At 38.9% G+C, this 22,972-nt stretch overlaps 1 protein-coding gene across 12 annotated transcripts in view; it reads right to left on the reverse strand.

Annotated features, from left to right (window-relative positions):
• The window catches only part of CRPPA (CDP-L-ribitol pyrophosphorylase A), a 417,735-nt gene that overhangs the window by 389,095 nt on the left and 5,668 nt on the right, over positions 1 to 22,972 (reverse strand). For all 12 annotated transcript variants that reach the window (XR_014067823.1, XR_014067824.1, XR_014067826.1 and 9 more), the window contains exon 2: positions 16,335 to 16,611. Coding sequence is in view for 6 of the 12 variants with exons in the window: in XM_081537647.1 (XP_081393773.1) it covers positions 16,335 to 16,611 (277 nt within the window). In the remaining 6 variants the exon portion in view is untranslated. The remainder of the gene's footprint in view (positions 1 to 16,334; positions 16,612 to 22,972) is intronic.

Consider the following 22,972-nt stretch of genomic DNA (forward strand, 5'->3'; position numbering starts at 1 on the left):
ACCGAGTCTGAACCTTTGTGGAGTACCCAAGAACCTGAACCTGAGGGGCTTGGACCTGGGAAGTGCACACAACCCAGGGCCTGCTTTAGACAGTTCCCCTGCAGAGCAACCTGGAGCCTGAACAGTGTAGACTGGGAAAGCACACATGCTGTGAGCAGGGGTAAACCCAGTGTGGCCGAGATGCTGCAAGCACTCCACACACATGCCAGTGATATTTGTTTGCAGTGTTCCTCCCTCCCCATAGCACGACTGAACAAGCGAGCCTAAATAAATGACCACTTTCGCCTCCTTGTGTCAGGGTGGAAATTAGACACTGAAGATACTTGCAAACAGAAGAAGCCAAAATAAACAGAGGGAACCTCTTTGGAAGTGACAGGTGCAACAGATTAAAACCCTGTAGTTAGCACCAACTACACTGGAAGGGGCCTATAGATCTTGAGAAGTATAAGCTGGAACAAGGAACTATCTGAAACTGGACTGATCCCACACTGCCCACAAGAGCTCCAGAGAAATTCCTAGATATATTTCTATTATTATCATTTTTAAAATTTTTTAAGTCCTCTATTACTCCTTTAATTTTCATTTTTATAACCTACTATTACTTTGCAAAAAGAAGACCCTATTTTTAAAGCAAACTTCATATACATTTTTTATAATTTTTGTGATTTTGTTTTGTTTTTTTAATATTGTATTTTTGACAGTCTAACCTCTACTCTAGATTTTTAATCTTTGCTTTTTGGTATTTGTTATCAATTTTGTACCTTTAAGAATCCAATCTTCAGTACCCATTTTTACTCAGGAGTGTGATTACTAGCTTGATGGCCCTCTCCCCATTTTGACTCTCCTTTTTCTCCCCTAGGTCACCTCTATCTCCTCCCTCCCCCTTCTCTTCTCTACCCAACTCTGTGAATCTCTTTGGGCATTCCAGGCTGTGGCGAACACTTAGGGAACTGATTACTAGCTAGATCTGTCTCTCTCCTTTTGACTCCCCCCTTCTCCTCCTGGTCACCTCTATCTCCTGCCTCCTTCTTCTCTTCTCTATGTAACTCCATGAACCTCTCTGGGTCTTCCAGGCTGTGGAGAGCACATAGGGATTTGAGTACTGGCTAGATTGCGCTCTCCCCTTTTGATTCCCCCTCTTCTCCTGGTCACCTCTATCTCCCTTCTCCCTCTTCTCATCTCCGTGTAACTCAGCGAACCTTTCTGGGTGTCCCTCATTGTGGAGAACCTTTACTCCATTAACCTAGATGTTTTATCATTGGTGCTATATGGATGGAGAAATCTTTAGGCTACTATAAGAATAAGACTGAAAACCAGAGGCAGGAGGCTTAAGTCCAAAACCTGAGAACACCAGAGAACTTCTGACTCCAGGTAACATTAATTGATAAGAGCTCGTCCAAAAGCCTCCATACCTACACTGACACCAAGCTCCACCCATGAGCCAACAAGTTCCAGAGCAAGACATGCCATGCAATTCTCCAGCAATGCAGGAACATAGCCCTGAGCTTTAATATACAGGCTGCCCAAAGTCACACCAAATCCACTGACATCTCAAAACTCACTACTGGACACTTCACTGCACTCCAGAGAGAAGAAATCCAGCTCCACCCACCAGAACACCAACGCAAGCTTCCCTAACCAGGAAACCTTGACAAGCCACTAGTCCAACACCACCCACAAGGAGGAACCTCCACAATAAAGAGGAACCACAAACTGCCAGCATACAGAAAGGTCACCCCAAACACAGCAATCTAAACAAGATGAAAAGGCAGAGAAATACTCAGCAGGCAAAGGAACATGATAAATGCCCACCAAACCAAACAAAAGAGGAGGAGATAGGGAGTCTACCTAAAAAAGAATTCAGAATAATGATAGTAAAAATGATCCAAAATCTTGAAAACAAAATAGAGTTACAGATAAATAGCCTGGAGACAAGGATTGAGAAGATGCAAGAAAAAAATGTTTAACAAGGACCTAGAAGAAATAAAAAAGAGTCAATCAATAATGAATAATGCAATAAATGAGATAAAAAACACTCTGGAGGGAACCAAGAGTAGAATAACTGAGGCAGAAGATAGGATAAGTGAGGCAGAAGATAGGATGGTGGAAGTAAGTGAAGCAAAGAGGAAAAAAGAAAAAAAGAATTTAAAGAAATGAGGACAACCTCACAGACCCCTGGGACAATGTCAAATGCCCCCACATTCGAATCATAGGAGTCCCAGAATAAAAAGACCAAAAGAAAGGCCATGAGAAAATACTTGAGGAGATAATAGTTGAAAACTTCCCTAAAATGGGGAAAGAAATAGTCACCTGCCGGAGTCCAGCTCCGGCAGCCAGGGAATCACCCTGAAGAGAAGAACGGTGTCAGCGGAGAGAATGATGCAGCCTCTCACTCAAAGTACTGGACTGCATGTTTATTTCAAGCATCAGGTTTTCTTTTATACTTTTACAAAAGCATTAGGTCAGAGCTTTGACATCTTCAGTTTCTCCTCACCCAGATTTACTGTCTCCATAAATCATTGTTGTCCTTCAGAGTTCCCTCTTAAGTGGCCTTGTGATTACATTGTAACTCAAGTTTGTCTCTGGGCTGCATACCACATTCCTCAGTTTATTTCTTATCTTTCTAAATCCTGCTATCCCCTAGTAACTTAAGCTCATTATCTCCTAAAAAGGCTTTTAGCTATTAGTATCTCTAAAATTCCTAGTTTCTGTAAGCTATAGTAAAATATGCCAACACTACAACATATCTTAAACTTTTAGCTTCTAACTATTCTTAATTATTCCTAAACCCTAAACTCAGAAAACTACTTTTGCCATAAACATTTCCCTTACAAGCAGGTTTCAGATAACAATGTTTCCCATGGACTCAAGCTGTGGCCTATGTGCGCATCCTGGAACATTCTTTGTAAAGATCCTTGAACAAATGTCAATAGTTAACTTTATGGATTATAACATTTTTTCCAGCCAACTCAACCGGAGGAAGGAAAGGACAAGTCAGAATCACAAGACCTAACTCCTTCATCCTGGGACCGTGCCTGCGGGATGAGGAGAGGGGGTTGGGGCCGTGCCTACATTTTGTCAGTAATGCCTAACGCAGCTCCTGACAGTCACCCAAGTCCAAGAAACTCAGAGAGTATCAAACAGGATAAACCCAAGGCAAAACACCACAAGACACATATTAATCAAATACAAAGAACAAATATTAAAAGCAGCAAGGGAAAAACAACAAATAACACACAAGGGGATTCCCATAAGGATAGCAACTGATCTTTCAATAAAAAGTCTTCAAGCTCAGAAGGGAATGGCAAGACATACTTAAACTAAAAGAGAAAAACCTACAACCCAGATTACTGTACCCAGCAAGGATCTCATTCAAATATGAAGGAGAAATAAAAAGCTTTAAAGACAAGTAAAGCTGAGAAAATTCAGCACCACAAACCAGCTCTTCAACAAATGCTAAAAGAGCTTCTCTAGACAGGAAACACAGAAAAGGTGTATAAACTTGAACCCAAAACAACAAAGTAAATGGCAACGGGTCCATACTTATCAATAACTACCTTAAATGTAAATGAGTTGAATGCCCCAACCAAAAGACAAAGACTGGCTGAATGGATACAAAAACAAGACCCCTATATATGCTGTCTACAAGAGACCCACCGCAAAACAAGGGAAAGAGAAGGGCTGGAAAAAAGATATTTCACACAAATGGAGACCAAAAGAAAGCAGGAGTGGCAATACTCATATCAGATAAAATAGACTTTGAAATAAAGGCTGTGAAAAGAGACAAAGAAGGACACTACATAATGATCAAAGGATCACTACAAGAAGAAGATATAACAATTATAAATATATATGCACCCAACATAGGAGCACTGCAATATGTAAGGCAAATGCTAAGAAGTATGAAAGGGGAAATTAACACAATAATAGTGGGAGACTTTAATACTCCACTCACACCTATGGATAGATCAATTGAACAGAAAATTAGCAAGGAAACACAAACTTTAAATGATACAATGGACCAGTTAGACCTAATTGATATCTATAGGACATTTCACCCCAAAACAATGAATTTCAACTTTTTCTCAAATGCACACGTAACCTTCTCCAGGATAGATCACATTCTGGGCCATAAATCTAGCCTTGGTAAATTCAAAAAAATTGAAATCATTCCAAGTATCTTTTCTGATCACATTGCAGTAAGATTAGAGGTCAATTATGGGAAAAAAAAAACTATTAAAAATTCCAACATATTGAGGCTAAACAACACGCTTCTGAACAACCAAAAACTCACAGAAGAAATCAAAATATGCATAGAAATGAATGAAAATGAAAACACAACAACCCAAAACCTATGGGACACTGTAAAAGCAGTGCTAAGGGGAAGGTTCATAGCAATACAGGCTTACCTCAAGAAACAAGAAAAAAGTCAAATAAATAACCTATCGCTACACCTAAAGCAACTAGAAAAGTAAGAAATGAAAAACCCCAGGGTTAGTAGAAGGAAAGAAATCATAAAAATTAGGGCAGAAATAAATGCAAAAGAAACAAAAGAGACCATAGCAAAAATCAACAAAGCCAAAAGCTGGTTCTTTGAGAAGATAAATAAAACTGACAAATCATTAGCCAGACTCATCAAGAAACAAAGGGAGAAGAATCAAATCAACAAAATTAGAAATGAAAATGGAGAAATCACAACAGATAACACAGAAATACAAAGGATCATAAAAGACTACTATCAGCAACTATATGCCAATAAAATGGACAACTTGGAAGAAATGGACAAATTCTTAGAAAAGTATAACTTTCCAAAACTGAACTAGGAAGAAGAAGATAATCTTAACAAACCCATCACAAGCACGGAAATTGAAACTGTAATCAGAAATCTTCCAACAAACAAAAGCCCAGGACCAGACAGCTTCACAGCTGAATTCTACCAAAAATTTAGAGAAGAGCTAACACCTATCCTACTCAAACTCTTCCAGAAAATTGCAGAGGAAGGTAAACTTCCAAATTCATTCTGTGAGGCCACCATCACCCTAATACCAAAACCAGACAAAGATGCCACAAAAGAAAAAAAAACTACAGGCCAATATCACTGATGAACATAGACACAAAAATCCTTAACAAAAGCCTAGCAAACAGAATCCAACAACATACTAAAAAGATCATACTCCACGACCAAATGGGCTTTATCCCAGGGATGCAAGGATTCTTTAATATCAAAAAATCAATGTCATATACCACATTAACAAATTGAAAGATAAAAATCATATGATTATCTCAATAGATGCAGAGAAAGCCTTTGACAAACTTCAACATCCATTTATGATAAAAACCCTACAGAAAGCAGACATAGAAGGAGCATACCTCAACATAATAAAAGCTATATATGACAAACCCACAGCAAACATTATCCTCAGTGGTGAAAAACTGAAACCATTTCCCCTAAAGTCAGGAACAAGACAAGGGTGCCCACTCTCACCACTACTATTCAACATAGTTTTGGAAGTTTTGGCCACAGCAATCAGAGAAGAAAAAGAAATAAAAGGAATCTAGATTGGAAAAGAAGAAGGAAAACTCTCACTGTTTGCAGATGACATGATCCTCTACATAGAAAATCCTAAAGACTCCACCAGAAAATTACTAGAGCTAATCAATGAATATAGTAAAGTTTCAGGATATAAAATTAACACACAGAAATCCCTTGCATTCCTATACACTAACAATTAGAAAACAGAAAGAGAAACTAAGGAAACAATTCCATTCACCATTGCAACAAAAAGAATAAAATATTTAGGAATAAATCTACCTAAAGAAACAAAAGACCTATATATAGAAAACTATAAAACACTGATGAAAGACATCAAAGAGGACACAAATAGATGGAGAAATATACTGTGTTCATGGATTGGAAGAATCAATTTAGTGAAAATGAGTCTACTACCCAAAGCAATCTACAGATTCAATGCAATCCCTATCAAGCTACCAATGGTATTTTTCACAGAACTAGAACAAATAATTTCACAATTTGTATGGAAATACAAAAAACCTCGAATAGCCAAAGCAATCTTGAGAAAGAAGAATGGAACTGGAGGAATCAACCTGCCTGACTTCAGGCTATACTACCAAGCTACAGTCATCAAGACAGCATGGTACTGCCACAAAGACAGAAATATAGATCAGTGAACAAAATAGAAAGCCCAGAGATAAATCCACACACCTACAGACATCTTATCTTTGACAAAGGAGGCAAGAACATACAAGGGAGAAAAGACAATCTCGTTAACAAGTGGTGCTGGGAAAACTGGTCAACCACTTGTAAAAGAATGAAACTAGAACACTTGCTAACACCATACACAAAAATAAACTCAAAATAGATTAAAGATCTAAATGTAAGACCAGAAACTATAAAACTCCTAGAGGAAAACACAGGCAAAACACTCTCCAACATAAATCACAGCAGGATCCTCTATGACCCACCTCCTAGAGTAACGGAAATAAAAGCAAAAATAAACAAATGGGACCTAATTAAACTTAAAAGCTTTTGCACAACGAAGGACACTAAAAGCAAGGTGAAAAGACAGCCTTCAGAATGGGAGAAAATAATAGCAAATGAAGCAACTGACAAAGAATTAATCTCAAAAACACACAAGCAGCTCCTGCAGCTCAATTCCAGAAAAATAAATGACCCAATCAAAAAATGGGCCAAAGAACTAAATAGACATTTCTCCAAAGAAGACATACAGATGGCTAACAAACACATGAAAAGATGCTTAACATCACTCATTATCAGAGAAATGCAAATCAAAACCACAATGAGGTACCATCTCACCCTGGTCAGAATGGCTGCTATCAAAAAGTCTACAAACAATAAATGCTGGAGAGGGTGTGGAGAAAAGGGAACCCTCTTACACTATTGGTGGGAATGCAAACTAGTACAGCCACTATGGAGAACAGTGTGGAGATTCCTTAAAAAACTGGAAATAGAATTCCCATATGACCCAGCAATCCCACTACTGGGCATACACACCAAGGAAATCAGAATTGAAAGAGACACATGTACCCCAATGTTCATTGCAGCACTGCTTACAACAGCCAGGACATGGAAGCAATCCTAGATGTCCATTGGCAGACGAATGGATAAGAAAGCCATTAAAAAGAATACATTTGAATCAGTTCTAATGAGGTGGATGAAACTGGAGCCTATTATACAAAGTGAAGTAAGTCAGAAAGAAAAATACCAATACAGTATACTAATGCATATATATGGAATTTAGAAAGATAGTAATGATGACCGTATATGTGAGACAGCAAAAGAGACACAGATGTATAGAACAGTCTTTTGGACTCCGTGGGATAAGGCAAGGGTAGGATGACTTGAGAGAATAGCATTGAAACATGTATATCATCATATGTGAAACAGATCACCAGTCCAGGTTCGATGCATGAGACAGGGTGCTCAGAGCTGGTGCACTGTGATGAATCTGAGGGATGGGATGGGGAGGGAGGTGGGAGGGGAGTTCAGGATGGGGAACATATGAACATCCATGGCTGATTCATGTCAATGTATAGCAAAACCCACTACAATATTGTAAAGTAATTAGCCTCCAATTAAAATAAATTAAAAAAAATTTTTTTTTAATTGAAAAAAAATAGTCTTACAAAGTTACATGTTGCATGATTCAATTTATGGAATTCTAGAAAAGACAAAAATATAGGAGCAGAGAACACATCAGTGGTTGACAGGGGTTATTAGAGGAACAAGGGACTGAATAGTAAAGACAACAGGAGGAAATTCTCTAAAATGTTAGAACAGTTATGTGTCCTACCTGGGGTTGTGATTACAAGAATCTTTACAGGTGTTAACACTCTGCTTGTACATTCCCCCAAGGTGACAAATGTACATTTAAACAATATAAATATTCTATCACACATAGATTTAAACAATATTAAGTATTATGGGCATGATTTAGATTGCTCAGAAATACTTTGTTCCATGAAAATAAAAGTTAAAGAAACCTTATTTAAAGAGTGGGAAGGAGTATCTGAAAAGTGAGCGATCAAAAAAAAAAAAAAGGGGGGGGAAAGAGTAAAGTCACAGAAGCCAAGGCAGGGGCAAGAATTTCAAGGAAGAGCTAGTTAACACTATCAAGTTTAAGACATTCTGTATACACTGTGTCCTCTAAAGCTTAACTCTCATGTCAGTCACCTGGAGTTAGCATAAATCCATGGTTCACAGCCAGGCTGCCATTACTTCAGACAGCAGTGCAAGGCCACCAACACTTCTGACCAACTGACTCCAAATTCAAGAGGTTCCCACAACTCCTATTAAGTTCAGTAATTCACTAGAACTACTCAGAGCTCAGGAAAATGCTTACTAGATTAATATAATATGATTATGATGACTTCCATTACAGTTTTATCACAAAGGATACAAATCAGACTAGATCAGTGAAGAGACACAGGGGTGAGACCTGGGGAGACCAGAACTCAGAGCTTCTGTGGTGCCCTCTCCACTATACACTCAGGCAGCACCATGCTTCCAGCATATGACTGTTCACCAACCAAGGGGCTCCTCACTGTGCTTCAGTATCCAGAATTCGTTGGGATTTCACTTCCTAAGCATGATTGACTGAACCATTGAGCATGTGACTGAGTTCTGTCTCCAGCAGTATTCCTCTCACCCTGGAAGCCCAGCTGGTTCAAAGCCCCAGGGGTCTTTCTGATAACCAGCCTCTATCCTGAGTCATCTCATCTTATTAGCATAAGTTCAGATGAGATCCAACGGGCTCACGAAAAATGAAGACTCTTGAAAAATTTCAAGCATTTATTCTCCCCACAAGGAACCAGGGACAAAAGCCAGTTGAACTCCTTACGATACAACAGACTATAAATGTATTTAATCAGGAATTGGAAAGTTACCGTGATTTTAGAATAGTCAGAGGACAAAGAGGCCAGACTGTAAAGTACTGAGAAGTAAATTGGAGATGAATCAACAGAAGCAATAAATATAATTTGTTACTGTAAGAAGTTGATTAGGGAGAAGAGGATAAAACATCATTAGATATGCAAAAGCAGAGGGCTTGGGAAAGAAACATAGGCTAGTAACTAAACATCATTCCTCAGGAGCAAATGTTTCAGAGGTTGCTGTATTGATAGCAATGAACTGAAAATGAGACCCTTACTGGCAGTTTTTAGAGTATATGTAATAGCTAATTAACCCTTTTAAAGAGGATTCTCCCTATATCTTTACTTTTCAGTGTTCCAATTTATTTTACTCTTCTAACGCAACCTTTATAACAATGTCCTTATAACTACGTCCATTTGTGCATGCTAAGTCGCTTCAGTTGTGTCCGAGTCTTTGCAACCCTATGGACTCGAGCCCGCCAGGCTCCTCTGTCCTGGGATTCTCCAGGCAAGAATTCTGGAGTGGGTTGCCATGTCCTTCTCCAGGGGATCTTCCCAACTCAAGAGATGGAACTCAGGTTATCTCCTGTGTCTCCTGCATTAGTAGGCAGGTTCTTTACCACTAGCGCCACCTGGGAAGTCCCCTTATAACTACATCTCTTGACTTAAAATCATGCAGAAGTACACAAGTACTTCATATTTGTAAAGTACTCCTTTTTGGCAATATGGCAGACAACAGACCTTGCAAAATCTATTACAATCTTTAAATGAAGAATTCATAAACAACTTTTTCTAAGTGATTTTTAAAACTGCCTTTTTAGAAATGAACTTTAAACTATGACCTAAAACTAACATAATAGCAGCCAGAGGCCAAAGAAGTGAGATGGCAGAGAGCCTTGTGTTAAAAAGAGGCATTAGCTTTTAAAAATGAGAAGTAATGAGGAATTGGATCTTGAGTCTCTACTACTGCTTGCTTACAACTATAGTCTCAAAGATCCATGAGAAGCTATCAGTTTAGTTCAGTCTCTCAGTCCTCTTTGACTCTTTGTGATCCCATGGACTGCAGAACACCAGGCTTCCCTGTCCATCACCAGTTCCCAGCGTTTACTCAAACTCATGTCCATCAAGTCGGTGATGCCATCCAACCATCTCATCCTCTGTCGTCCCCTTCTCCTCCCACCTTCAATCTTTCCCAGCATCAGGGTCTTTTCCAGTGAGTCAGTTATTCATATCAGGTGGCCACAGTATTGGAGTTTCAGCTTCAGCATCAGTCCTTCCAATGAATATTCAGGACTGATTTCCTTTAGGATGGACTGGTTGGATCTCCTTGCAGTCCAAGAGACTCTCGAGAGTCTTCTCCAACACTACAGTTCAAAAGCATCAATTCTTCAGTGCTCAACTTTCTTTATAGTCCAACTCTCACATCCATACATGACTACTGGAAAAACCATAGCTTTGACTAGACAGACTTTTGTTGGCCAAGTAATGTCTCTGAGTTTTATTATGCTGTCTAGGTTGGTCATAGCTTTTCTTCCAAGGAGCAAGCATCTTTTAATTTCATGGCTGCAGTTATCATCTGCAGTGATTTTGGAGTCCAAGAAAATAAAGTATGTCACTGTTTCCATTGTTTCCCCATCTATTTGACATGAAGTGATGGGACTGGATGCCATGATCTTCATTTTCTGAATGTTGAGTTTTAAGCCAAATTTTTCACTCTCCTCTTTCTCTTTCATCAAGAGGCTCTTTAGATCCTCTTCATTTCCTGTGATAAGGGTGGTTTCACCTGCATATCTGAGGCTACTGATATTTCTCCCAGCAATCGTGATTCTAGCTGGTGCTTCATCCAGCTTGGCATTTTGCATCATGTACTCTGCATATAAGTTAAATAAGCAGGGTGACAATATACAGCCTTGATGTACTCCTTTCCCAATTTGGAACCAGTCTGTTTTTCCATATCCAGTTCTAACTGTTGCTTCTTGACCTGCATACAGATTTCTCAGGAGACAGGTCAGGTGGTCTAGTATTCCTATCTCTTTCAGAATTTTCCACAGTTTGTTGTGATCCACACAGTCAAAGCTTTGGCATAGTCAATAAAGCAGAAATAGATGTTTTTCTGGAACTCTCTTGCTTTTTTGATGATCCAGTGGATGTTGGCAATTTAATCTCTGGTTCCTCTGCCCTTTCTAAATACAGCTTAACCATCTGGAAGTTCATGGTTCACATACTGTTGAAGCCTGGCTTCGAGAATTTTGAGCATTACTTTGCTAGCATGTGAGATGAGTGCAATTGTGTGGTAGTTTGAGCATTCTTTGGCATTGTCTTTCTTTGGGATTGGAATGAAAACTGACCTTTTCCAGTCCTGTGGCCACTGTTGAGTTTTCCAAATTTGCTGGCATATGTAGTGTAGCACTTTTATAGCATCATCTTTTGGGATTGGAAATAGCATTTAAAGAGCAGACTAGAAAAAAAACTGCACTCCAAGCAAAGACAATACAGCATAATTGTCTGTCCTGGATTGGCATCAGAGTGGGACAGGGGAGCAAGCAAGCTGGGTGTGGGAGTAGTCTCCTTTAAGAAGTAGTAACAATCATCTACACTTTGTGCATTTGAAATTTGGTTTAACACCCCCATAGTGTTCTCAAAGTAGTGTTCCCTTGTGGCTCAGTGGTAAAGAATCTGCCTGCAATACAATGCAATGCAGGAGACATGGGTTCAACCCCTGGATCAGGAAGATCCCCTGGGAAAGGAAACGGCAATCCACTCCAATATTCTTGCCCAGGAAATCCCACGGACAGAGGAGTCTGGTGGGCTATAGTCCACAGGGTCACCAAAGAGTCAGACACGATTTAGCAATTAACAACAATGTCTACAAAATCTCAACCCCAAAATTGCCAAAAGTTGCTACAAATTGGAAAAGTCCTTGGGATCCCTGGCAGAGGGAACACAAATTCACATTTCAGAAATATATCTTTATCCCATGTCCAAAGGATTCTTGTTCAGAGTCCTGACAAACATGGGCTTCACAGTACAAATTGCAAAAGAGGACACAAATCAGGAATAAAAGTGAATAGAATTGAAAGAGAATTAAACTATCAAGAATTACTGTTATCTACAATGTATAAAATACGTTTAAATATTGTAAAGCAAATAGAAAAAGAATAATCACATTTGAAACATATACAGAACTCCTAGAAATTGATAATTAATACAACTGCAAAAATACTTTGCTGCTAAGTCACTTCAGTCATGTCTGACTCTGTGCGACCCCATAGACGGTAGCCCACCAGGCTCCCCCGTCCCTGGGATTCTCCAGGCAAGAACACTGGAGTGGGTTGCCATTTCCTTCTCCAATGCATGAAAGTGAAAAGTGAAAGTGAAGTCGCTCAGTCATGTCCGACCCTTAGCGACCCCATGGACTGCAGCCTACCAGGCTCCTCCGTCCATGGGAGTTTCCTGGCAAGAGTACTGGAGTGGGTTGCCATTTCCTTCTCTGGCAAAAATACTTTAGGAAGAGATTAAAGCTAAAGAATGGAATAGAAAACTGAAATTACCCAGGAGGCGGCCCACAAGGACAAACGGAAAGTATTAACAAGTTGAGACATGAGGACAAGAAAAGGTTTATCCTACACAGATGCATAAGGAGAAAAAGCTACAGGAGAAAAAGCAGCAAAAGGGAGAAAAAGTTGTCAGGTGGCAAATGGTACAAGGTCAATATTCAATAGTATAATCACTTAGGATTTTCTAGAATTCATTTTAAACAAAACATAAAATTCATAAAGAACAATAAATCCAAAGCATAGGGGAAAAAAATCATATCTTGACATACCAGAGACACTGCACAATAGCTTAAAAATTCTTACATGCAACCAGATAGTAAAAGAAGATTACTTTCAAGGGATACCATTAGATTCATTAGCAGAGTTCACAAAAGGTATATTACAGTCAGGAAATAATGACATAATGTATTTTCAAGGTACCAGGGAAAAAAGAGCTATACACTTAGAATTTTATCCTCTGACCAACTATCAAAAGTAAAATAAACTAAAAGAAAATAAAATAAAAGCAAAAGAAATGATTAACAGCTGCCCTACTGAAGTCATCTTGCCTCTATAGAACCCAAGGACAACAACACAGCATATACAGATAAAAGAAAGGAACTGGTGTCCTGGCAACACTTCTGAGCCCCCATATGCAGACAACTTAATTTCACCCTTAATCTGGAGAATCTTAGTCTCTCAAAGTAATACATCACCATTAATTTGGATGTTAAACCAAAATGAAATGTAAGTTAAAACATCAGAGTTATCTTAAGCCTGTATACCCACCAAGGGTCTGTCACAGCCTCAGAAAATCATTCAGGAGGTGATTTATCTCAAGGGACCTTTGGGAAGGGCTTGAAAATTAAGAGGCAAGAAAACAGGTGATCATTTAAACACAATTTAAACTAACAAAGGAGAATGAGTTCAAAGGAATCCCAGGCAAACAATCGTCAAGGTACTCCAAGCAAAATCTTTGATTCAGACTGGGCTTCTGCAATTTACCTCAGGTTAAAATGATGCCAATTCTTCCCCCCAATTCAAGAACTTCAACTACTAACAGTGTTAAGTCTCAATTAATTGCTGTTTGTTTCTTTTCTATTAGAATTTATAACAGTGTAGGAGAGGTGACAGGAAATAATGTCTCAGTTTCCTGAGGCTATTTATTGGGTTACTCTCAACATTCTAAGGAAATTAGAATGAGCAAAATAAATGACCCAATCAAAAACTGTACTGTTTAAAGCAAACTGTTCTTGAGTAGCAGAAACTAGCTTTTCATTGCCTTTGAGCTCTTTTACAACTCTCATAAATTATAGATAACTGAGTGTAAATCAAAAATCATTGCTGCCTATACACTTGCCAATAGATTTTGCCCAGTTCAACTGGCACCCCACACGCCATGGGCAAAAATACAGCTTTGTCTATTTGTGAATTCATTTCAACATTCCTTTACTCCACATAAATTTGTTCTTCTCTGGATTGTAACATCTGTCTGGTTCCTGATGGCAGTAAAATCCTTAACATGCTCCTTGTATTTTTATGAAAATAATTTTACACTCGTGAAAATTATCCCTTAACACCAACAAAAACAATTCAGTATTTAAGAGACCAAACTTCTGAAGTTTTCTTAAATTCGTTGTAAAGATTTTGCTTTAAACCAACTTCTTAATGTCATCAGAAAGTTTCAGATTTAGTTAAAATACAATTTGCTTTACTTAGAATGCATAATGAGATTGAATCTTACAAGTTCTATTCTGATTAACACACTTAAGAAAATTAGAGTCTAAAAGGAATTCTAACAAATCTGCAACTAATAAGAAACCACTAACTGCTCCACATTTTTATGTTTTATTGGTCACCTGTTTTTCAGTCACCTGACATTCCCAGCACATTAATTGGCTCAAATTAATATTTTGCCTTTCAGACACATTACCAAAAGGACCACTTTATAAACAATCTTATAAATTCTCTGAATACTCAAAAAAATCCAAATGTTTGATCTTCACAGTGAGTTTAAGTGATATTTTTCCAAAAGGTAAATAGGCAAAGAGCCATAATTTTATTTGTACTATGGTATGCATTAGAATTTGCATCTTCCCAAATCGCATAGACTTTCCTAAGAACTTTTAAACATGTAAAGTTTTACTCAAATTCTTAAAGAGTTATAAATCTTTTGTCCTTTTATTTCTCCTTGTCACCCTTGTACCTGACCACATTGCTTCTACCACAGTCAAGGGGCATGGAGAAAAGAACGAGCTTACAGAAGACACAAGAGCCATGAGACAGTCTTGTGGTCACTAATGTTCCTGCAACGGAATTTTCACTACATCAAAATACCACCTAGAAGTTGTACTGAAGAGAGAGAAATGTTTCATTTTACCTATGGAATTCTTATATACATCTAAATTGTAAAGAAATGCATGTTGGAGAGAGATGAAATAAGGAGCAATTTCCTGAAAATGAAAATCCAAATACATATAGATAACTAAACAGAAATCAGAGACTGTCTTTCCCAACTGAGTATCTTATAACTTCCTGCCCACCCAGATGGCTAAAAAGCCTGCAGTGACTCCTTCTGTTGGTCTACAATCTTTGGAGGAAATGACTGTCTTAGATACTGTAATTCTTACAGTAATACCACTTTAAATATTTAGCACTTTACTATGCAGTTAATATATATATAATTTCCAATTCTAAAAGCAACCTTACAAGTTAGCATCTATATTTTTAAAAGGAAAATGAGCTCAAAGAAGTTGAGAAAGTTGAACATACCATACTACTAATAATTAGAAAAACAGAATTAAGCCTAAGTCTGTTCAACTCCACAGCCTATTTCTATTATACTATACCAAGTCTGGGCCATAAATTTTCACTAAGTCTCGAATTTAGACCATCAACTTAAGTTTAGTAACTGTTATGCTATTTATAGGATTTTAGCCTATTAGTCTAAAAAAAAAAAGTATGTCCCAAAGATTACAAGAGGCCTTCTGCTATCCTGTGTTTTTATTTTGGTGAAATAGAAGTGAACACAGCATTTTGTCATCCTAAGATTATTCACTTTAGGGGATGTAAAAATCTTGCCTGGCTGTTTGTGCCAGAAAATAAACCACTTTTGAAGACTGAAAAATTGAGTAAAATGAGCCAGCGTTGTTTTTTTATAAGTCATACAACTCCTAGCCTTTTACAAGATTTCTTAGGCATTTTTAGGTAAAAGAATGGAACTAAATATGCAGCTAAGGTCCACCCATTCGTATCTCTACTCTAACGACTTTATTGCATTCTTCTCCAAATAGCTCATATTACATTATGATAAATGACTACATAGCAAGAGAAATTCCAGAACAGTCTCAAAATCTATAATAATATAAACTTCCTAAAACAAATTAGCGTAATGTCTAGGTAATCTTGCCCATTTTAATTAACTTGACATTTACAATCGGTAAAGATAACCCTGTATGCGAGACATCAAAAGAGACACACATAAATAGAACAGTATTATGGACTCTATTGGAGAGGGCGAGGGCGGGATGATATAGGAGAATGGCATTGAAGCGTGTAAATTATCATATGTGAAACGAATCGCCAGTCCAGGTTCAATGCATGATATAGGGTGCTCGGGGCTGGTGCACCAGGATGACCTGGAGGGATAGGAAGGGGAGGGAGGTGGAAGGAGGGTTCTGGAAGGGAAAAACATGTACACCCATGGTGGATTCATGTATGGCAAAACAAATACAATATTGTAAAGTTAAAAAACAGAAAATAAACTAATTTAAAAATAATAATAATTAACTTGACATTTAAATATAATTCCATCAAAATCTAGCAAATCAATTGTGTGCTATAGTGTTTGCCCCTTTTATCCATTCTCAAAAGTATTCAAATACTTACCCCATGTTCCTGAGCAGCTGTGACAACTTTAAGGAGGACATCTTCCTCAACAAATGGTCTCACAGCATCGTGGATGATCACTACTTCTGGCTTTGAGAGTCTACAGTTGGGTTGATCCTCTGCCAGTGCTTTCAAACCATTAAAAATTGACCTGTGGCGGGTCACTCCAGCTTCAACCAGTGAGATGCGTTTATGCTGGTACCTCTGAATAATTCCCTTCATTGTTTCCATGTTCTCTCCAGTTACTGCCACAACAATGTCCTTTATCCAAGATACTCTGCAAGGAAAGGATGCACACTTTTCATATCAATTGATTCTTAAACAACTGAGTTAGTAACAAAACTGGGTTACCAATAAGTACAAATACATCTCATAAGGACATTAAAAACTCAAAGTTATTAACTAAGTCAATTTTATGCATTTTAATCAGGTCTAGTAAAGGGGTTAAGAATTTGAATTTTTCATACTGTAGATAGAAACAATAAATATAAGTAGTGTTTTTCAATACATATTGTGAAAGTACCTTTATGATGAAACATAGATGTACCTTATTATAAAACAAAGATAAGGTATACATATCATGTATCTCTTAAGGTAAAATTAAATAATTAGAATATACAGCAGTAGATAGAAAGAAAAAAATGTAAGACTATCCTTTTAGGTTGCTCTTTTTTCTCCAAATAATTCTCTTCATTGCATAGGAATAATTCAAAGCACTTCTGAATTCTAGAAGTTCTGTCTCTTTCAGAAGTCCATCGAGTCAGCAACAAAGTTGGATAACTGAACTAAACTTGGCTTACATCAAGGTGAAATATTTTAGCTTAAATAGGGAAACTCTGCTAATTAAATCTGTATAAGTATAAATCAGGCTTAAATAAAACAAAACATATTAAGGAAATACAAAATTAAAGGAATTCATCTGTTGAGTTAGATACAAAACAGACCAATGTTTTTCTGTTCTACAACACTTTCTTCAAGCCCGAGCGACACACAGATGCTGTCCCTCCACGGCACTGAGCGGTGGCGGGGGCAGTGGGGCTGGGCAGACCGCTCTGCAGCACCAGTGCTAACAGCGGCAAACATCATCACACACTCAGAGCTCCACAGCTGACAGGCCCAAGCCATGAAAACTGCCTCTGGCCTGTGTTATCAGCTCTGATTAAAGGTCACTTTAAAATTTAAAGGCATTCCTTGCCTGTGAGATCCTACATGTTAATGCTAGAAAGTTAAGTCTTATACTCACTTTTAAAGAGACAGAAGAAGGGCCTCAAAATGACTGAATAATGAAATTAACTATTGAAAAATGAAAAACATAGGATTGCTTTCCTCAATAATTAACCATCTCCTGTTCTGTTATTGAACAAACCCACCCTGAAACCCAGAACTCCATTCTGCCTGTGGCTACAACACTGCACTGACGAACACAACCAAAACTTTACAGGCACACTATCCTTTCATTTTAAGTCCATTCCCTTAACAAATATTTGTTGAGCACTGAATAAATGATCAGCCTTGAGTACACAATGGAAATAGTTACTGCTTTCACAGAGCTTACAGAGGACACAAAGAACACCAACAACTGCTAAGCTGCTGTCAAGTGCTGTCAAGGGGAGGTCCAGACTTCAAGACCGCATGCATTCCATTTTTGACCAGAGTAGAGAAGACCAAGATGATGCTCCCTAAGGAAGCAGAGTTTTCTCCTCAAGTGGAGAGAGAGGCAGGAACACAGACAAAAGGATTTGAGAGGAGAATGAGAGGGATGGTTTAAGCATAGGCCAAGTCAAGGTCCTGAGGAGCTAAAAGGAAATACCCATGAAAAGGCCCAGGCAAGTGATGGGCTGGCCTACTCCACGTAGTCCTCCAAGGCCATGTGAGAGGTGTTCATCTTCAATCTTAAAAAGTGATAGGGTGACCTCCCCGGAGGTCCAGTGGTTAAAGTTCCACCTTCCAATGCAGGGGATGCAGGTTTGACCCCTGGTTAGGGAGCTATGATCCCACATGCCTTGCGGACAAAAAACCAAAACGTGAAACAGAAGCAATGTTGTAACAAAATCAATAGAAGACTTTAAAAAGATGCTCCACCTCAAAAAATCTTAACAAAAAAAAAAAATTTACACCCAAATTAATAGTCACTTCCCCCAGTGTTCTAAGCACTGTTCAATGACAAAATGGAAATAGTGGTAGTCAAAATAATAACCCCTGAATGACATCTATTACCTAACTCCCAAAACCAAGAATAGGTAACATTACCTAACAAAGGAACTTTGCATATGTAATTAAGTTCTGGATCCTGAATTGGAGAGACCCATCAGGGCTATCTGGGTGGGTCCAATATAACCACAAGAATCGAACAGGGAAAGAAAGGCAAAAGGGTTGAGGGACAAAGTGTGTGAACAAAATCATCAGTCATTATGACATAGGATTATAAGTCCCAGCAGGGCTTCCCTGGTGGTTCAGTGGTAAAGAATCCACCTACCAATGCAGGAGACACAGATTCAATCCCTGGGTCAGGAAGATCCCCTGGAGAAGGGAATGACAACCCACTCCATTATTCTTGCCTGGAGAATCCTATGGACAGAGGTGCCTAGCAGGCTATAGTCCATGGGGTCACAGTCAGACACTACTTAACAACTAGGCAACAAAAAAAAGTCTCAGAATCCAAGAGAGCAAATGGACTGCCACCTGGCAAGTAAACAGACTGTACCTAGAAGATTCCAAAAAGAGCATAGCGCTGCTAACACCTTTATTTAAGACTTATGAAACCGATTTTTTGACCTCTGACATCCAAAAGGTCAAGAATGTATTTAATATTACGTTAAGCCATTTAGTTCATGGAAATGTTTATAGGAGCAACAGCAGATACTAATTTAAAAGCATAAACTTTACTCTGGCTGCAAGATGGAGAATAGATTGGGTAGACAACGGATGCAGATAGACTAGGTTGAAGTCTATCTGAATAAAGGCTGACGCTGAAGTCTGGTGCAAGCCAATAATGGTAGCCTGGCTATCAGATGGAGCTTGTGGATAAGAGATATTTATAGTAATCTTCCTGATTTAGTGGTAATAATCCTCCTGAGTCAGTAAGAAAGATGGGCAAAATAAATCATTTATCATGTAACATGAAATAGCTAACATCGATTAACTTACTAAGTCTTAAGCATTAGTCATCTTTTAACTCACATAATCCTCACACACTATACTGTCTCACATGGGAAAGAAACATCAGAAGGAGCTGATATACAAATCTTTATTTTCCTACACTGCCATCTGATGCCAAAAACAACTTGAAAAAAATTTTACCATTTTTCATCAAAATACAGCATTCTGTCTTCTAGAATGTAGGCTCCATGACAGCAAGGAAAATGTGAATATTGCCCATTGCTTTGCACCTAGAAGGTACTTGATAATTATTTGGTACTCAATAAACAATTTGGGTCTGACACATCTACCAGGATCTTACAATAAAGCATAGTTCCAAGGATTATGAAAACACAGAAAGCTTTCATCAACTGGAAGCGAGAATGAAAAGCAATGAAAATGCCTTCCCTGGGCAATGTCGCTTGTTGCTCATTTTGATGAGTGTGACTCTTTATTCTGATTTCTATATTCTAAGGGCTCCAATGGGCTTCCCTGGTAGCTCAGATGGTAAAGAATCTGCCTGCAATGCAAGAGACCTGGGTTCCATCCCTGGGTTGGGAAGATCCCCTGGAGGAGGGCATGGCAACCCACTTCAGTATTCTCGCCTGGGAAATCTCATGGGCAGAGGAGCCTAGCAGGCTACAGTCTATGGCGTCACAGAGTCGGACACAACTGAGCAACTAACACTGTTACATACCATCACTCTCAAAGCTCCAAGGATGGCTGGGACTATTAATGATTTGTCAGACACCTTGGGGAAATTGTAATCACAAACAAAGCAAAGCAACAACAGTCACAGAATACAGACCAGAAAATATGCAGTTATCTGTGTAGGCAATAAGGAGGATTGTGGAAGATGACTAACTATGAGTTGATCTGGGCTTCGCCAGTGGCTCAGCAGTAAACAATCCACCTACAATGCGGGAGCTGCAGGAGACTTGGGTTCGATCCCTGGGTTGGAAAGATCCCCTAGAGGCAGGCATGGCAACCCACTCCAGTATTCTTGTCTGGAGAATTCCATAGACAGAGGACCCTGGCAGACTATGGTCCGTAAGGTCACAAAGAGTCAGACACAACTGAAGCAACTTAGCAAGCATGCACGCATGGGTTGCTCTCTGTTTTGTAATCCATCTATCCCCAAACCTATCGCTGCACACTTAGCAACTGTCAGAACTTCCATCCTATTTACATGGTTTAAATCTTACACTGTTGACTTCCCTGGTGGTGCAGTGGATAAGAATCTGCCTTGCAATGCATGGGACACAGTTTCAATCCCTGGTCTGGGAAGATTCCATATGCCACAAGGAAACTAAGCCCACGCACCACAACTACTGCGCCTGTGTGCCCTAGAGCCTGTGCTCTGCAACGAGAGGCACAGTAATGAGACTCCAGCTCACTGCAACAAAGACTAGCCTCCGCTTGCCACAAGTAGAGAAAGCCCGCATGGCAACAAAGACCCAGTACAGTCAAAAATAAACAAGTTTTTTTTTTTTTAAGTTATACTGTGCTTAACCAAGTCCTTAGCAAGTGACAGTTCCTCAGTGTCCCCTAGATGTGGGTTTTGTCTCCACCGACACAGATGTGACCCAGGCAGCCCTCTTTACCATCATTTTTGCTCTAGCCTCCTAGCTGGTCTCCTCCTCCTCATCTAATCCCAACACAATCCACTCTTGGCACTTCTAGATGACTTCTCAAGTGTAAACCTGAGGCTGTCCCCTGCTGGCTCTTGAGTAGGACTCATCACGACATGATCTCAGCCTTCTTCTCCCCGCACCACTTAATCCCAGCCATGACTCTCTTACTCTGACCGCCCCGTTCTCTCACATCCAGGTCTTTGCTATGCTGCTTCCTCTGCCTCTCAACATTATCCCCCATCCTCATCATTCCTCCACTCCCAGCTGAGTCCTACTGTTCTTCAGCTTTCAGTTCAGACATGGCCTCCTCCAGAAAGCTTTTCTGGACTGCCCTTCTGGGCGTGGCATCCCTCACTCTCAGCTCCCAGAGTGCTCTTATCATGAGGGAGTCTTATCAAGCGTTATACTGTTTGATTTTCATCTCCTTCACTAAGCTGCCAACTCACAGAAAGCAAAGGCTATCGATACCCCAGAGTGTGGCTCATACTAAGCTTTCAGTAATATTAATAGCAGCAAACGCAGCTAAGATATATATATTCACTGTTTACTAAGTGCCATGCACTATTTGGAGCATGTGCCTCTAATAGTTCACTTAATATTCACATCAGCTCTGAATGAAGTCACTACTACCTTCATTTCACAGATGGGGCAATGACCTGCCCACAATGATACAGCTAGAAAGTGACAGGATTTGGATATACCCCATTTGACTTGGGAGCTCACAGTCTTAACATCTACAAAAGTACTAACACTGAGCAGTCATAAAATTCATCTGAGGAAAAAAAAAATCATGTCTGCATCATCATGTCCCCAGAAATTCATTTACTGTGAATATTACCGCTGCATTTGTAGTCAAAAAATGATCAAGTTTATTTCCTAAGATTTAAGCAAATCTCAGTATTTCTTCATTCATTCATTTAGTCATTCAGCAAACATTCAGTAAGCATCCGGCATTTGCCAGACATTAAACTAGACACTGGTGATCTGGTAACAAAGAATTCCTGACCTCACAGACTATATACCAAGAAATATTTGTTAAATGAACCAGTAGATAAGAGGAATCTTACACTATTAGGAATAAAATATGCTCTTGAGTTTAAAGAAAAATTTAAAAGTAATCAAATACATTTCACTTTATTAGTAGGACATCATACTAAGTTTGCTTTTTTAAATAGAGAAGTTTTAAGTGCATGTTCAGCTATATCAGTGAACAGGATTTTCTTCTACAGCAAGAGCTTAACCTGTACCCTAACCTACTCACTTTTTACCTTCCATAGTCTACTCTATCAAAAAGTTTAAAGCAACTTTTAAAGAAATGTTGTTTTGATCAAAAATCACATGAGATCAAATGTTAAAACACAGAATAATTAAGAAGGAGAGAGACAGGGCATTACTTGGCAATTGTCATTCAAATATATCTGTTGTGAGTTAATGAACACCCACAGGTAAATCCCAATTTACTAGAATGCCTTAAAATAGCTATAAAATGATTACCTATGTTCTATCTATAGTATCAAATGGAAAGGAGTCCAATAAAGTAAAATGTAGATTGCGCAGATATACTTGTGGCCTTAGATCATTCCAAACAATTTTATGAGGTTCTGAACAGAAAAATGTCTTAAACGAATGTTTCTCAAACTGCAGATTTCAAGAACTGTTAGGAGTACAAGCTCAGTCATGTCTGGCTCTTTGAGACTCCATGGACTGTAGCCAACCAGGCTCCTCTGTCAATGGAATTTTTCAGGCAAGGATACCGAGTGAGTTGCCATTTCCTACTCCAGAGGATCTTCCCAACCCAGGGATCAAACTCACATCTCTTGCGTCTCCTGCACTGACACGTGGATTCTTTAGCACTGGCGTCACCTG

Source organism: Giraffa tippelskirchi, chromosome 10 (assembly GCF_054371585.1).
Source record: "Giraffa tippelskirchi isolate mGirTip1 chromosome 10, T2T-mGirTip1v1.2.pri, whole genome shotgun sequence".
Taxonomy (NCBI): Eukaryota; Metazoa; Chordata; class Mammalia; order Artiodactyla; family Giraffidae; genus Giraffa; species Giraffa tippelskirchi.